At 37.2% G+C, this 14845-nt stretch overlaps 1 protein-coding gene across 5 annotated transcripts in view; it reads left to right on the plus strand.

The window, feature by feature from the left end:
* The window catches only part of NAA35 (N(alpha)-acetyltransferase 35, NatC auxiliary subunit), an 89061-nt gene that overhangs the window by 17413 nt on the left and 56803 nt on the right, over positions 1–14845 (plus strand). For all 5 annotated transcript variants that reach the window (XM_030919292.1, XM_010378069.2, XM_010378072.2 and 2 more), the window contains exons 4-6: positions 1360–1474; positions 2356–2430; positions 4589–4756. In XM_030919292.1, the coding sequence (XP_030775152.1) occupies positions 1360–1474; positions 2356–2430; positions 4589–4756 (358 nt within the window). The remainder of the gene's footprint in view (positions 1–1359; positions 1475–2355; positions 2431–4588; positions 4757–14845) is intronic.

Raw genomic sequence — 14845 nt, forward strand, 5'->3', positions numbered from 1 at the left:
CTCCCCCAAAATCTTAACTACTGGTAGCCTGTCATTGACTGGAAGTCTTACTGATAAACAGTTGATTAACACATATTTTGTGTGTCATATGTGCCATATACTGTATTCTTACAATAAACTAGGGAAAAGAAAATGTTATGAAGAAAATTATAAGGAAGAGAAAATATACTTACTGTTCGTTAAGTGGATCATCATAAAGGTTTTCATGTTTGTCATATTCATGTTGAGTAGACTGAGGAAGGAAGAGGAGGTTAGTCTTGCAGTCTCTGGTGGCGCAGGTGCAAGAAAACCTTTGTCTAAGTGGACTCATGCAGTCCAAACACATGTTGTGAAAGGGTAAACTGTAATTCATTCCTGGGAGAGCAAGAACTCACCTCCCTGGGAGGGCTTTAATCTATTCATGGGGATTCTCCCCCATGCCCCAGACACTTCCCACTAGGCCTCAACACTGCCACATTGGGGATCAAGTTTTAACATGAATTTTGGTGGAGGCAAACCACATTCAAACCATAGCACCTTGGAAAAACAAAATAAGTGGAAACACTTGTTCATGTTTATATGCCTATATGTAGCCCCAGTTCCTATACTGCCATGACCAGGCTCAATTTCCAAGGTTAGGAATACGAAACTTTTAATTAGTAAGTAGACAAGATTGGACATTGTGGTTGTGGGGAAGGGGAAGTAGAATCTGAAATTCAGTTCTTCTCAGATTTGAGCGTGCGACAGAATCATCTGGAGGGCTTACTAAAGCATAGATTGCTGGGCCCCGCCCCGAGAATTCTTTATTAGGTCTAGTGTGAGACCACAGAAATCTTAAATATTTCTTTTTTTGTTGTTGTTTTGTTTTGTTTTGAGATGGAGTTTTGCTCTTGTTGCCCAGGCTGGAGTGCAGCGGTGCGATCTCAGCCCACCGCAACCTCTGCCTCCCGGATTCAAGCGATTCTCCTGCCTCAGCCTTCCAAGTAGCTGCGATTACAGGCATGCGCCACCATGCCCAGCTGATTTTGTATTTTTAGTGGAGACAGGGTTTCTCCATGTTGGTCAGGCTGGTTTGAACTCCTGACCTCAGGTGATCCACCCGCCTCGGCCTCCCAAAGTGTTGGGATTACAGGCGTGAGCCACCACGCCCGGCAGAAATCTTTTTCTTCCTCACAGTGCATGTAAAATCATTTGAGTGGCAAGTACATGAAATAATTTTTGTATCAATCAATAGTTAATTGAAGTGAAGTGTTTAGCAAGTTGAGAAGACTGAATACATAGAATACTTTAGTTATTAAAAGTATAATTTTATACGGTTGTGAAAACATGAATAAGCTTACTGGCTCAAAAACAATCTATGCTCAATTTTTTTATTTGCAGATTTGGTCTTTTTGAAGCCATGTCTGCTATTGAAATGATGGATCCCAAGATGGATGCTGGCATGATTGGAAACCAAGTTAATCGAAAAGTTCTCAATTTTGAACAAGCTATCAAGGTAGTCACCATTGTACTTTTTGTGTTTCTTTTTATCTTTTGTTATTTTATGTTAAAACATTGTACTTAATAATGACATGAAACGTTGTATTAACTTAAAGTCTATTTCCTTCAAAGCAGCTCAAGTATATAAACAAGAATTAGTTACAACTTTTATATGTTAAAATCTGAAAATTAAAGTCTTCATTAAAATCTTGCTCTAAATTTGTGCATTTGTGTACTTTTAAAATTAACTTTTGAAAGCATTTGACTATATATTCAAATAGGAAAATTGGCTTGGGGTTAAATTTTGTGTATTAATATGTTAATACATAAAAGTAAATTTACACAAGTGAAATACTTGTAGTGAATTTAAAGTTGCTTTAGAAATTCATTTATACTTGCAATAGAGTTTGATTTTACATATTTTATAAAGAAAGGTTTGCTGAGCAAATGAATATTGTAAACAAAATTTGCAAGTAATATAGTTAACTAACTTAAGAGAAGTGTTTTAAAAAATCTTTAGTTTTCTTTCTAAGTAGTTTTGGGTCATTAAAATGATTTATATTAATACTTAAAGCTGGTTTGAACTGCTTTTAAAATACTTGTTGATTTGGCTTTTCATTTTATATAAAGGCCTTTATTGTTTAGATTTTTCTTATTGAAGACCTAAGATATATTGTTTTTACAATTATTGTCAATTAAAAATAAAATTTATAAGACGATATAGTTTTTAAGAATACAGAGTTAATTTGGTGTGATAGTTTTATCAGATGATAGATAGCATTTTCTTAGAATTGCTGTTTTTAAATATTGAATGTTAGAAATCCAGAATGCTACTATACATAGTAACCATGTTTAAAAAAAATTCTGCTTATATGTCACATTCTTCCTCCTTTTTAGGATGGCACTATTAAAATTAAAGATCTCACCTTGCCTGAACTGATAGGGATTATGGATACATGTTTTTGCTGTTTGGTAAGAATGGAATTAAGACTATTGGTTAATTTAAAAACTGATTTACCTGAATCTTGTGATTTAAAAGCCTATACACTAATGTTGAGTATGAAATAAATGTAATACTTGGCCTAGTAAAGCTGTGTATAAGATTGGCAGGCCTGGTAATAGCATTTCATCTGGTCATCTACTTGATTTTACATTCTAATTTTCTGGGAGAAGGGATATTTTCTTTTCAGTGAAGATAATATTGTAGCCATTGTTCATAATACCCTTTTCGTTCTCAAGTTACTCAAGCAATAAGTCTGTAATTGGAAGGTTTCATAAATAAACATGGAATTGAAACAAAAGAGAGCTATACAATGGCTTTGGAGAGATTTTTTCTAATCTAGGATAAATTGTGGTAAATTGGCCATCTTCTGAGAAGAAAATTTTTTAGTGATTTGTATATGCTGAATTATGTTTTCCCTGGAAAGTATTGTTTGTGGAGAAATTCTCATTTGTACTGCTTTCCTCTCCCCCCTGCTCTCTGACCGTCCCTTTCTTTTAAATTGACATTAAATCATTGTCCTTAGAAATACGTAAAATTTATTCATTTGTTCATTCAACGTTTATTGATTGATTGCCAGTGTGTGTAGTTGTATTAGGTGTTTTATATGTACAGTTTTCACTTACGTTTTACATGAGCTTTATTAGATATCTGTACTATCTTACTGTCTATGGTTGTGTTGCTTGGGAGGGCCCTTGCCAGAATCTTAATCCTGATCCTTCGTCTTCCAAAGCTGTCTCTTTACCCCCTCAAAGATTTCTTTATTACCTTTTAGCAGTTTACAGTCCTAGTGGGTGGAGTAAAGAAAAGAGAGTAAAGAAAAGAGTCAAAGGATTGCTGGGAACAGACATGTGAATAAACAATTCTGACAACATGAAAATGATTTTATAATGGTGCTATGGGAACAGAGAGGAGGAGTTAATTATGTCTGGGAGAGTAAGAAAGGCTGTAGAAAGGAAGTAATGTTGGTGTGAGGTACTAAAGAATGGTAGGCGTATGACAGGAAAATTCATGGTTTAGTAGGCAAAGAGGTATATTGCATGAGCATGGCAATGTGGAAATGTTCATTTTGGAAAATCATAGATAGCTGCTTAAGGCTGAAGTCTGTCAGGGAGCCAAGTAGGAGGAGTGTGGGATAAGTGGAGAGTGGTGGAGAAGGAGGGAAAGGTAAACAGAGGGAGGGTTTTTGCCAAAGTTGAGGAACTATTCTGTGAGACTCTTGGGACTGTGTTTAAAAATTTGGACTTTAAAAGGCAGATGGTTTTTAGTCTGGAAAGTCTCTCTTCTGCACAGTAGTTAATACCAAATACACACCTTAATCATAAGTTTTTCACAAACATTTGTCATTTTGCAATGCAGTAGCATATGTCTTACTCTGTTGCAGAATTCTTGGGCTTTAGTGAAAAAATAACTATAAACTTGGGCAAATGATTTAAACTCTTACTCTGTTTCTTTACATGTAAAAGGAGAAAAATACCACCTTTCTCAACGTGCTGGGAAAAAATGAGAGATATTTGAAAATAACCTGGCATAATATTTGGGACACAGTACTTACCCAGTTTTGCCTGTTGTTGGTATTCCCAACCTCTAGTACATGGTGCCAGACATATAGTGGTCACTCAGTAAAATAGTATAAAACGATTCTCTTAGTGTTTTAGAAAGATCTCTACTTGGGGGTATTAAATTAGAGATGGGAGGCAGGAAAACCTATCTAGTTTCTTCCGATAATCTAGGTGAGATATGGTGTTGGCTGGGTTGTGGTGGTAAGGATTATAAAGTTCGATGAGTGTCTAAGGATCTGGTTAGTTCTACAATTGTGAATTTTCCAGTTTATGGATTTTTTTATTGACTACATTGTGGACTTGATTTCTTTTGGATGCTACATAAAGAGGCAGTCTTAATTTCATTAATCTCTAATACGTTGCAAACTGATTTACATACGACAGTGATTCCCATAGACACTTGAAAAATGTTAGTCAATGAAAGTGAATTCTAACTTGTCTTTTTTTTAAGTCTTGTGATTAATCTTATTTGGGTCTATGGTGCTCTGGCCTTTGACTCTAGGATCAGTTTAGACTTTGCAGACTCAATTTTATTACCTTAAATATATACACTTTTGTTTCTTTATAGATAACATGGTTAGAAGGCCATTCGTTGGCACAGACAGTATTTACGTGCCTTTACATTCATAATCCAGACTTTATAGAAGATCCTGCTATGAAGGCTTTTGCTCTGGGAATCTTGAAAATCTGTGACATTGCAAGGGAAAAAGTAAACAAAGCTGCTGTTTTTGAAGAGGTAAGATTTTGTAATATAAGAATTCCTTGGCCAGGTGTGGTGGCTCATGCCTGTAATCCCAGCAGTTTGGGAGGCCAAGGTGGGCAGGTCACCTGAGGTCAGGAGTTTGAGACCAGCCTGGCCAACATGGTGAAACCCTGTTTCTACTAATACACAAAATAGCCAGGTGTGGTGGCGTGCACCTGTAATCCCAGCTACTTAGGAGGCATGAGAGTTGGTTGAACCCAGGAAGCAGAGGTTGCAGTGAGCTGAGATTGTGCCACTGCACTCCAGCCTGGGCAACAGAACGAGACTGTCTCAAAAAAAAAAAAAAAAAAAAAGAATTTCTGAAGTTCATTGACTACCTTATTCACTGTGATGTATTTAAATGATTTTGTGATACATACTTTCGTCTACATGTATATTTAAAAACAGTTTTTAAAAGTAATGCTGTTGCCATTTACAGATATATTGGGTAAAGTAATTCAGTTCTCTCCAAGAAAGGGCTTTCATCTTAGCATATGTTCTTTCTGTCAGTACCGTTCATTGAGTATCCATATGTGCAGACTACTGTTTTTGGAGGTTGTGGGGATTCCCAGAGAAAAATGAAAGAGACAGCCCTTGTCCTGAAGTCTGTCAGAAATTATAATACAAAAAGGGAGCTAAGGAGAACAAAGATACGAATATTCTAGGGTATAGACATTTTCCTTTGGTTTGTCTAAGTTTTAGAGATAGAAAGATTTTTTCCCCTTTAGTGTAAAAAATAAGCTTTCGGATGCTGATAATTTTCAGGGAATTGCATCTCAACCTATGACTACAAAACAAAGAATTGTATAAGGGAAAATGTGATAGCATTTGAAATTATTGATAACTAACTATTTTTGTTCAATTCTTCTGTTGAAACCGATGTTTCTTTTTAGTGCTGTTACTGGTCCAGAATAAATTTCTTAGGATCCAACAATGGTTCAGTGTATAGTATGTAAAACTTTTCTAAATTTATACTATGTATGTGAGAATAATTAAATGTATACTCAATATGTTTGTCAATATTTGAAGATGTGGCTTTTTTTGGGGGGGGAGGGGATGGGGTTTCAGTCCTGTTGCCCAGGCTGGAGTACAATGGGGCATTCTCAGCTCACTACAACCTGCATCTCCTGGGTTCAAGCTATTCTTGTGCCTCAGCCTCCCGAGTAGCTGGGATCACAGGCATGCACCACCATGCCTGGCTAATTTTGTATATTAGTAGAGACCCGGTTTCACTCTGTTGGCCAGGCTGATCTCGAGCTCCTAAGCTCAGGTGATCCACCTGCCTCAGCCTCCCAAAGTTCTGAAATTACAGGCGTGAACCACCGTTCCTGGCCGCATGGCTTTGTGAGTTGTTTGAAATAGTGTCTACTTTTTATATAGTCATTGGTTATTTGCATATTGTATTGATATGAGTATCATTATGGAAAATCTTACTCATTTGGATAGAATTTTAAAAAGATTAGTTTAAGTTAGAGAAATGCAGATTATTTTAAATACTAGTGTTTTCAAAGTACAACTAAAAGGACATCAGAATCAGTGGGCAGAGATGTGAAATGTGTTCAGTATAAAAAATTAAAAGAAGATAGTTTACAGAAAATAAAATGACCTTTAAATGTAAGATGCTTAATCTCACTTTAATGCAAATTAAAACTGAAATACCATGTTTTTACCCATTGTTGGCAAATATTAGAAATTGTTTACAGTAAGATTGATGAAGATGGGAAAACAGGCACTCATATAATCTGTGTGTATGTATGTGTGTGTGTCAGTGAATATGAGCCGTCATTATTTCCCACTTGTTAGTCTTTTTTTAGAACTTTTTATTGGGGAATAATTTCAGATTAACAGCAATTATGGGAACCAGCACAAAGAACATATAATTCGTATGCAGATTCAGCTACTGTTAACATACTGTCCCATTTGCTTTTTTCACTTATGCGTGTGCTCCTGCTCTCTCTCTCATGTATGTATGTATGTATGTCTTTTCCTGACCTGTTAGATAAGTTGTGCCCATTACAGCCGCCTTCCCCGTGACACTTTAGTGTGTTTCTCCAAAGAAAAAGGGCACTGTCCTGCAGAACCACAACACAATTATCAACTTCAACAAATCTGTAATAACAGTACACTATTCAGATTCCATTTTTGTTAATTGACCCAATCCTTCTTAGTGTTTTTTCCCCTGATCCAGTCTAGAATTATGACCTGCATTTAATTGCGTATTTCTGTAGTAGTCTTTAAGCTACATGAGATCCTCAGCTTTTCTTTGTTTCCGGTGACATTGATATTTTTGTGAACACAACCTTGTCCTGCTTTTCATTTCTTAATAGGCTATGCCTCACTTGGGTTTATCTGTTCTTTCCTAATGATTAAATTTAGATTGTGCAGTCTTGGGTGGAATGTAACATAAGTGATGTGTGTTTTTGAGGGTGTCACATCTGGAGGTATACAGTCTGTCTGCCCTTCAGTGGTGATATTATTTTGGTCAGTTCATAAAGCTTTTGTCTTATTTCCATATGGTTACTGTTTTTTCCCTTTGTATTTAAGCAATCTTGGGATACACTTTAAGACCATAAAAATATCCTGCTGACTGAAATCTTTCCCCTTAGATTGAACATCCATCGACGGTGCTTGCCTGGACTGTTTACTGTGATGGTTGCAAAATTTGTATTTTTTGATTCCAGTACATTTTCCACATTGATCAGTCAGTACTTGACATCCTGCTCTAAGCAAGACTCATACTTTTTTGGTGGGAGTGTAAATTCTTACAACTTTAAAAAAGAGCAATGTGGTGATATCTATCATAATCTAATATGCATGTCTTGACTCAGCAGTTTCACTTCTAGCACTCCATCCTACAAATATATTTGTGTTTGTACACAAAGACCTGTGTACAAGGATATTACTTACAGAATTGTTTGTAGTAACTAGTTTGGAAACCACCTCAGTATCCATCAGTAGGAGACTAATGAAAAGATGTTACATTCATACAATCAAGTGTTTTGCTGCTGGCCGCTGTGGTGGCTCATGCCTGTAATTCCAGCACTTTGAAAGGACAAGGTAGGCAGATGACTTGAGCCCGGGAGTTCAAGGACAGCCTAAGCAACATATCGAGACCGTGTCACTACAGAAAATACAAAAATTAGCTGGGTGTGGTGGTGTGTGCCTGTAGTCTCAGCTACTGGAGAGGCTGAGGTTGGAGGATCACCTGAGCCTGGGGAGGTCGAGGCTGCAGTGAGCTGTGATTGTGCCATTGCACTCCAGTTTGTGTGCAGAGTGAGACCTTGTCTCCAAAAAAAAAAAAAAAAAAAGGGTATTTTACTGATTTTAAAATGGAGGAGGTCAGTTAAAAAAAGGAGATTGATTTTTGTGTAGAGATAAGATTAGATTTCTAAAGTGAGAAAAGTCAGGTGTAGTAAAGCATGTGCATAGCTTGCTACCACTTTTTTCTGTTTTAAAAAGGGAGATGGGTAGCTAAATCTTCATACACAAGAGGATAATAGGTCTTGAGGGCTGGAGTATACACTTGTTTGCACTGTTGGGATTTTTATGGTGCGTCTGCATTATTTTGTTTTTAAATAAACTAAGGTAAGTTTTTTAGTAACAAGAAATTATAATTGAATTTTATTTCTAGAGGATTCTACTTTGTTACCCAGGCTGGAGTGCAGTGGCATGATCATAGCTTGCAGGTAGCCTCATTCCTATGCTCCAGCGATACTTTGCCTCAGCCTCCTGAGTAGCTAAGACTACAGATGTGTTCTTCCACACGTGGCTAATTTTTAAATTTTTTGTAAAGACTGGGATTTGCTTTGTTGGCCACGCTGGTCTCAAACCCTGGGACTCAAGTCATCTTCCCACCCCAGCCTCCCAAAGTGCTGGAATTACAGCCGTGAGCCACCACACCTGGCCAGTAATTGAAGATCCATTTATATTCTGGATGAAGGTCTTACTAGGAAATGGGAGAAATGTTAAAGGAAGAGACTAATAGGACAAGAGTGATAGAAAAACTTTTAGGAAAAATAAAGGTACAAACATAAGATAATTTTTATGAATTATGGTCACATTCAAGTAAAGTATAACACTCAGGCCCAAATGAATAAATGGGCAATAAAATAAGTTGCTTATTTTATGAAGGAAGGTTATCAAATGGCTATAACACTTTTAAAATGTAGCTTCACTATAATCCAGGAAATACAAATGAAAATGAGTAGTTTGATTTTTTTCTTTCTTTTTTTTTTTTTTAACCTCACCCACCTCTTGATCTCAGATTTCCTGGCTCCTAGAACTGATTGATTTTCATGAATGTAATTTTAAAAATGAAAATGTTCAATGTTGGAAGGAATGCAGTAAGTTGACACTTCTGTTTTTACTAGTGTACATTAGCACAGCTGTTTTGGCAACAGTTTAATAATGTGTATATCAAGAATCTTAAAAATACTGATATTTAAACTAGTTATTTCTTATAACTCAGCCTTAAAGAAATAATTAGGCCGGGTGCTGTGGCTCACACCTGTAATCCCAGCACTTTGGGAGGCCACGATCATCTGAGGTCAGGAGTTCGAGACTAGCCTGCCAACATGGTGAAACCCCATCTCTACTGAAAATACAAAAATTAGCTAGGCATAGTGGCACATGCCTGTAGTCATGCCTACTTGGGAGGCTGAGGCAGGAGAATCGCTTGGACCTGGGAGGCGGAGCTTGCAGTGAGCTGAGATTGCACCACTGCACTCCAGCCTGGATGACAGAGTGAGACTCCATCTCAACAACAATAACAAAAAAGGAAGTAATTAGAAATGTGGGCACTTTATGCCCAAATGCATTAACCAGAGTTTTCATTAGTGAACAATTGACACCAACCAGCATGCCACCATTAGAGTTATGGTTGAAATAAATTATGGATAATTGATTACACATAATTTGTTATGTATATTGAGTATGTAGTTATTAACATGATGAAAGAGTGCTTAATAACATGGAGAAATGTATATGTCAAAAGGTTAAAAAAGCAGCATTGTAGCCAACTGTGTAAAAATAAAACTGGAAAGAGAGAAAACCAGAAGTTTGCTCCTGGGCCAAAAGATTGTATTTTCTTTTTTTTGCTAAAATTTTCAGATTTTCCAGGTAAGTTTGTCTTAGTCTTATAATTAGAAAAAAATACTAATATAGTAAAAAGTCTTCAAGAGACCTAGTGATAAATAAGAATGATTTGGCTGGGTATGGTGGCTCATGCCTGATAATCCCAGCACTTGGGAGGCCTGAGGCGGGCGGATCACGAGGTCAGATCGAGACCATCCTGGCTAACACGGTGAAACCCCATCTCTACTAAAAATATAAAAAATTAGCCAGGCGTGGTGGGGGGCACCCGTAGTCCCAGCTACTTGGGAGGCTGAGGCAGGAGAATGGCATGAACCTGGGAGGCGGAGCTTGCAGTGAGTCGAGATGGCGCCACTGCACTGCAGCCTGGGCGACAGAGAGAGACTCCATCTCAAAACAAAACAAAGATTTATAATGAGCAAATTATTTATTTAAATTGGGTGTTTCTGGAGTTCCTAACTGCTGGTGTATTTTGTTCTCAGGCGTGTCTCCTGATCTGGAGACATTTTCTGACTTGTTTCTTAACATCTTGCTCACATGCCCAAAATGGGAACCCTATCAAACCACTTTTCCTTTTCCATTCTGTATCTTGCAATATCGTACTGCCAGTGTTGTTTTTGATTACCTCTTTCCTCTTACTCCTTACATCCAGATTATTTTGCTTTGGCTTGCAGATGCCTTGAATTAGGGCACTGTTTTTTCTCTCATCATTTCTGCTTTAGTTCTTCAACTTTAGGTTTGGCTTCCTTGGAGTTTCTGAACTCTTCTCCAGTATTTTCTTTCTAGTTCATTCTCCATATGACCACCAGTTGTCTTCCTAAAAATAGGTATCCTCATATTTGGTATGTGAAAATTTAAGTGGGATGTGCGTGTGTGTACATCTTAATAAAAGTACTAATACTTGTATGTAATTTAAAAAGTTAAATAGCCCATTTATGAGGAAAAATAGTTCTCTGCTTTTTTTTTTTTTTTTTTTTTTTACTGTTCCATATTATTTCCATATATCTAGATAATCTAATCTAACTTCTGGATTTAAGGATTTACTAACTTTAGCTTTGATATGTTAGATTAGATCACAATATATCTCATATTACCCCTGCCCTTGCCCCAAATAGTAATCTAAAAGCTGGTTAAATCATTGTGGAGCATTGATGTTATCGTGATTGTGTAAACATTAATGAGAGGTGAGCCAAAGTGGTATATGCTTATATTTCCTTTCTCATACAAAATTTTGTTTTTCTTATATGTGATAATTATCTCTCTTTTTGATTTGCTTAGTTTTCTGTGTACTTCTCCCCATTGCTTTCGCCCACTGTTGTGAAACCTATCAGATAATCTGTCAGTTGTGTATTTTCTTTTGAAAATGCTCCTCTTGAAGTCTTGTTCTCCAGCTTCAGGCTGCATCACTTGTGTTCTGTGCCCACAACACAGGTGTGTCATTCTAGTTTTTTGTTCTCTTTTCTCCGGGAATTTCATTTCCCCCTCTGTTTTGTTAGGTCTCTTGTTATCTGGCCCACATGCCTTTATTATTCTTAGTTTATTATTTTGTTTGATGGAATATTTCCAGTTCTTCAGGGAGACAAGAAGGTAGATTTTGAGACCTGGTATGTCTTTAAAAAAAAAAAAAGTCTCCCCTACCCTCACACTTATTTGGTAAGTTGCTATTTACCATATAAATAGAAGTAGTCTTCCTACCTGCCTACATGTGCGCTATATTCCGTTGCTTTCCTGTTATGTAGATGGACCTTCTGTATTCCTAAGGATGATAACTTCTGCTTGTGCATTGATCCTATATTCTATATTCAAAGATACTGCTCTAGCAATTCTTCCCTGTGTTCTTTGCGTAATGAATTTACCCCTCTGCTAGATAATTTACATCAGCATGCAAACGTGCTTTATATTCCTCTCGTTAAGTCTATCATTTCTTAACATAAAATTGTCCTTCATCTTCTGCACATACCTTAATTCTTTTCAGCCAGATTGTTTTTAAAAGGGGTGCTTACAGCCTGGACAACATCGCAAGACCCCATCTACAAAAAAATAAAAAAAATTAGCCAGGCATGGTGATGTGGTACACCTCTGTAGTCCCAGCTGCTTGAGGCTGAGGCAGGAAGATCACTTGAGCCCAGGAGTTCGAGGCTATGGTGAGCTACAATTGCACTCCACTCCAGTCTGGGCAGTCAAATGACCCTGACTCTTAAAAAAAAAAAAAAAAAGGTTGTATTCATAGTCACTGTCTCTGGTTTTCTTCTTTTTCTGTCTGCTCCAGTCAGGCTTTATACCTTTCACTAAAACTACCGTGTCACAGTCATCAAAGACCTCAGTGTTAAATTCAGTGGTTAGATTTGGTCTTAAACTTGAATTACCAGCAGATTTTGATGTAGTCATCACTCCATCCTCAAAATACATTCTTTGCTTGGCTTTTAAGATGCTTTTCTTCCCTGGTTTGCTACCTCACTGGTGGTTCTTGTCTGTCATCTCTTTCTGTAAACCAGAACTAGACAGTGGAAATGTAAGCCACATGTATAGTTTGATTTAGTGTTCTAGTGGCCATAGGTGAAAATAATTTGAATGCTATATTTTATTTAACTCAATATATCTAAAATATTAGTGTTTTGGCTGCATAGTATTGTGTGAAGAGTACAGTTTTTGAATACTTATTTCTGACAAAGGATGCTGCAATTACTGGGCAAAAGTATAATGAGACACAGAATATGTACGTAGTCTCAAAAAATACCAGATACTTATTAATTACAAAGGGAAAAATGATAGCTTTGTCATGGAGAAACTTGGCAGATATCATGTTAGTCAAGTGGCCAGAATTATCAGTAATTGGACAGATTGACATGTGCCTACTTATACAGTGTTCTAGGAAGGACATATCACTTCTGTGGTATTCCTATCAAATATGATATAACTTAAGTTTAATCTTGAAGAAACATCAGGCACACTCATTACTGAGGGATGTGCTACAAAATGTATATTACAAAGTATTATTCAAAATATACTATTTTGAAGTACTGTTTGAAAAGATACTTCTAAATGTCAGATACGAAAGTTAAGGACAGAGGAAATGCTCCAGATCAAAGGAGGTTAGAGACATGAATTTCTTTATTTGGTAATTGTACTGTGGTTATGTAAGAGGAAGATTTTGTTTTTAGGAAATCATACTGAAGTATTTAGAAGTAAAGGGGCATCATGGTCTGCAACTTAATCTCAAAGGTTTCATTTTGTCACTATCACAAGTGCTAACCTATTTGTTAATACTCACAAACTCTGTCTTCTCTCTTGTTAAGGTGAAAGTATTCCTGTTACAATCTAAGCTCAGCTCCTCCACTTGTGTTGCGTTACTAGGTTCTCCTTCACTACTCGCTTACTCTAATTGGCATGTAAACATGCTTTACATTCATTTGAAAGCATCACAGTTTCGTTGATCCCATGGCTCCTTGTATCTACAATCCCATTTCCTAGCTACTCTCCAGGAAAAACTTCTTTAATGATTTGCTTATTCTGCTTTTTCTTTCATTTTCTCTTTATGTACTCCAAATGGTCGTTCTTTACCACCACTACAGAGAACTGGTCTTTACCCATCTTGCTAAATTCAGTGTTTTCACCCCTCCCTCTCCAGCCTGTGAGCATCATTAGACCCAGTTGACACACTGTGAAATACTTTTTTCTCTTTGTCTTCTTAATACCAATCTTTTGGATTTCTTTCTGCCTCACTGGTAAGTCTAGTTCCTGTGCTTGCATCTCTAATTGCTAGGGTACTCGTGGACTCCCTCCCTCCTCCATAACCGCTCCCTAGGTTGATTTCCTCTACTTATGTGGCATTCAATATCAAATAACTATACACTGATGAAGTCCAAATTTATGCCTCTAGCCTTGAGTCCTTCCCTGACTTCTAGTCTCAAGCAAGTGAAATCTGAAATCTCCACTTGGATGACCAAAGAGATTACAAACTTGATATAACCAAAATTGTACTTCATTTCTGCCCTTACTCCTGCTCCTCTCAAATACTGCCTTATCCCAGGAAATGGTACCATCACCTGCTTAGAACAAAACACTAAAAATGAGGCTTGATTGTATAGTTTACCTCATATACACATTCAGTTCATCAGCATATCATGTTAGTGCTACCTTTGAAATATATCCTGATTTTTTTTTTTTTTTTGACCAACTTCTTACTCTCCCCACTGTTGCAATCCCAATCCAAGTCATCATCAGCCCTTGCTTGGACTGTTGGTTAGAGTCCAATGTCTGGTCTCCCTAGTTTCACTCTTAACTTCTGTCCTCAAGTATACAAATCTTCAAGAGTGATCTTTAATGGTAGCAGTCTGTTTACATGACTCTCTTGCTCTCACTTATTCAGTAACTTAGATTAAATTCTTATTACTGAGGTTTATATACCCAGGGCCTGTGGTGTTCTTCCAGAAAGATAGTTTTCCTAAGACTCTTCTTGGCAAACTTACAGATAAGGTTTATGGATATTTTTGTTTTGTTGTTTTTTCTACACAGTGTTGGTCTGGTTTTCTAAAAATAGGAAGATGAGGCTGGATGTGGTGGCTCATGCCTGTAATCCTTGCACTTTGGGAGGCTGAGATGGGTGGATTTGCTTGAAGTTAGGAGTTAGAGACCAGCCTGGACAACATGGCAAGACCCCATCTCTACTAAAAATAAAATAAAAAAAAATTCAGCCTAGTGTGGTGGTACATGCCTGTATTCCCAGCTACCTAGGAGGCTGAGGTGGGAGGATTGCTTGAGCCCAGAGTGGGGTGGAGGTTATAGTGAGCTGAGTTTGCGTCACTGCACTCAAGCCTGGATGACAGTGAGACCCTGTCTCAAAAAAAAAAAAAAAAAAAGAGAGAGGTGGGGGGAGATTTTACATTGAAAAAGAAAAACCTAGATTTTTTTCTAAAAAATTAGGAGACCTGACCACACTGGCCCTGTATTCATTCATAGCCACATCAGGATAAGTAGTGGCTGACCCCTTCT

This window comes from Rhinopithecus roxellana, chromosome 16, assembly GCF_007565055.1.
Source record: "Rhinopithecus roxellana isolate Shanxi Qingling chromosome 16, ASM756505v1, whole genome shotgun sequence".
NCBI classification, from domain to species: Eukaryota; Metazoa; Chordata; class Mammalia; order Primates; family Cercopithecidae; genus Rhinopithecus; species Rhinopithecus roxellana.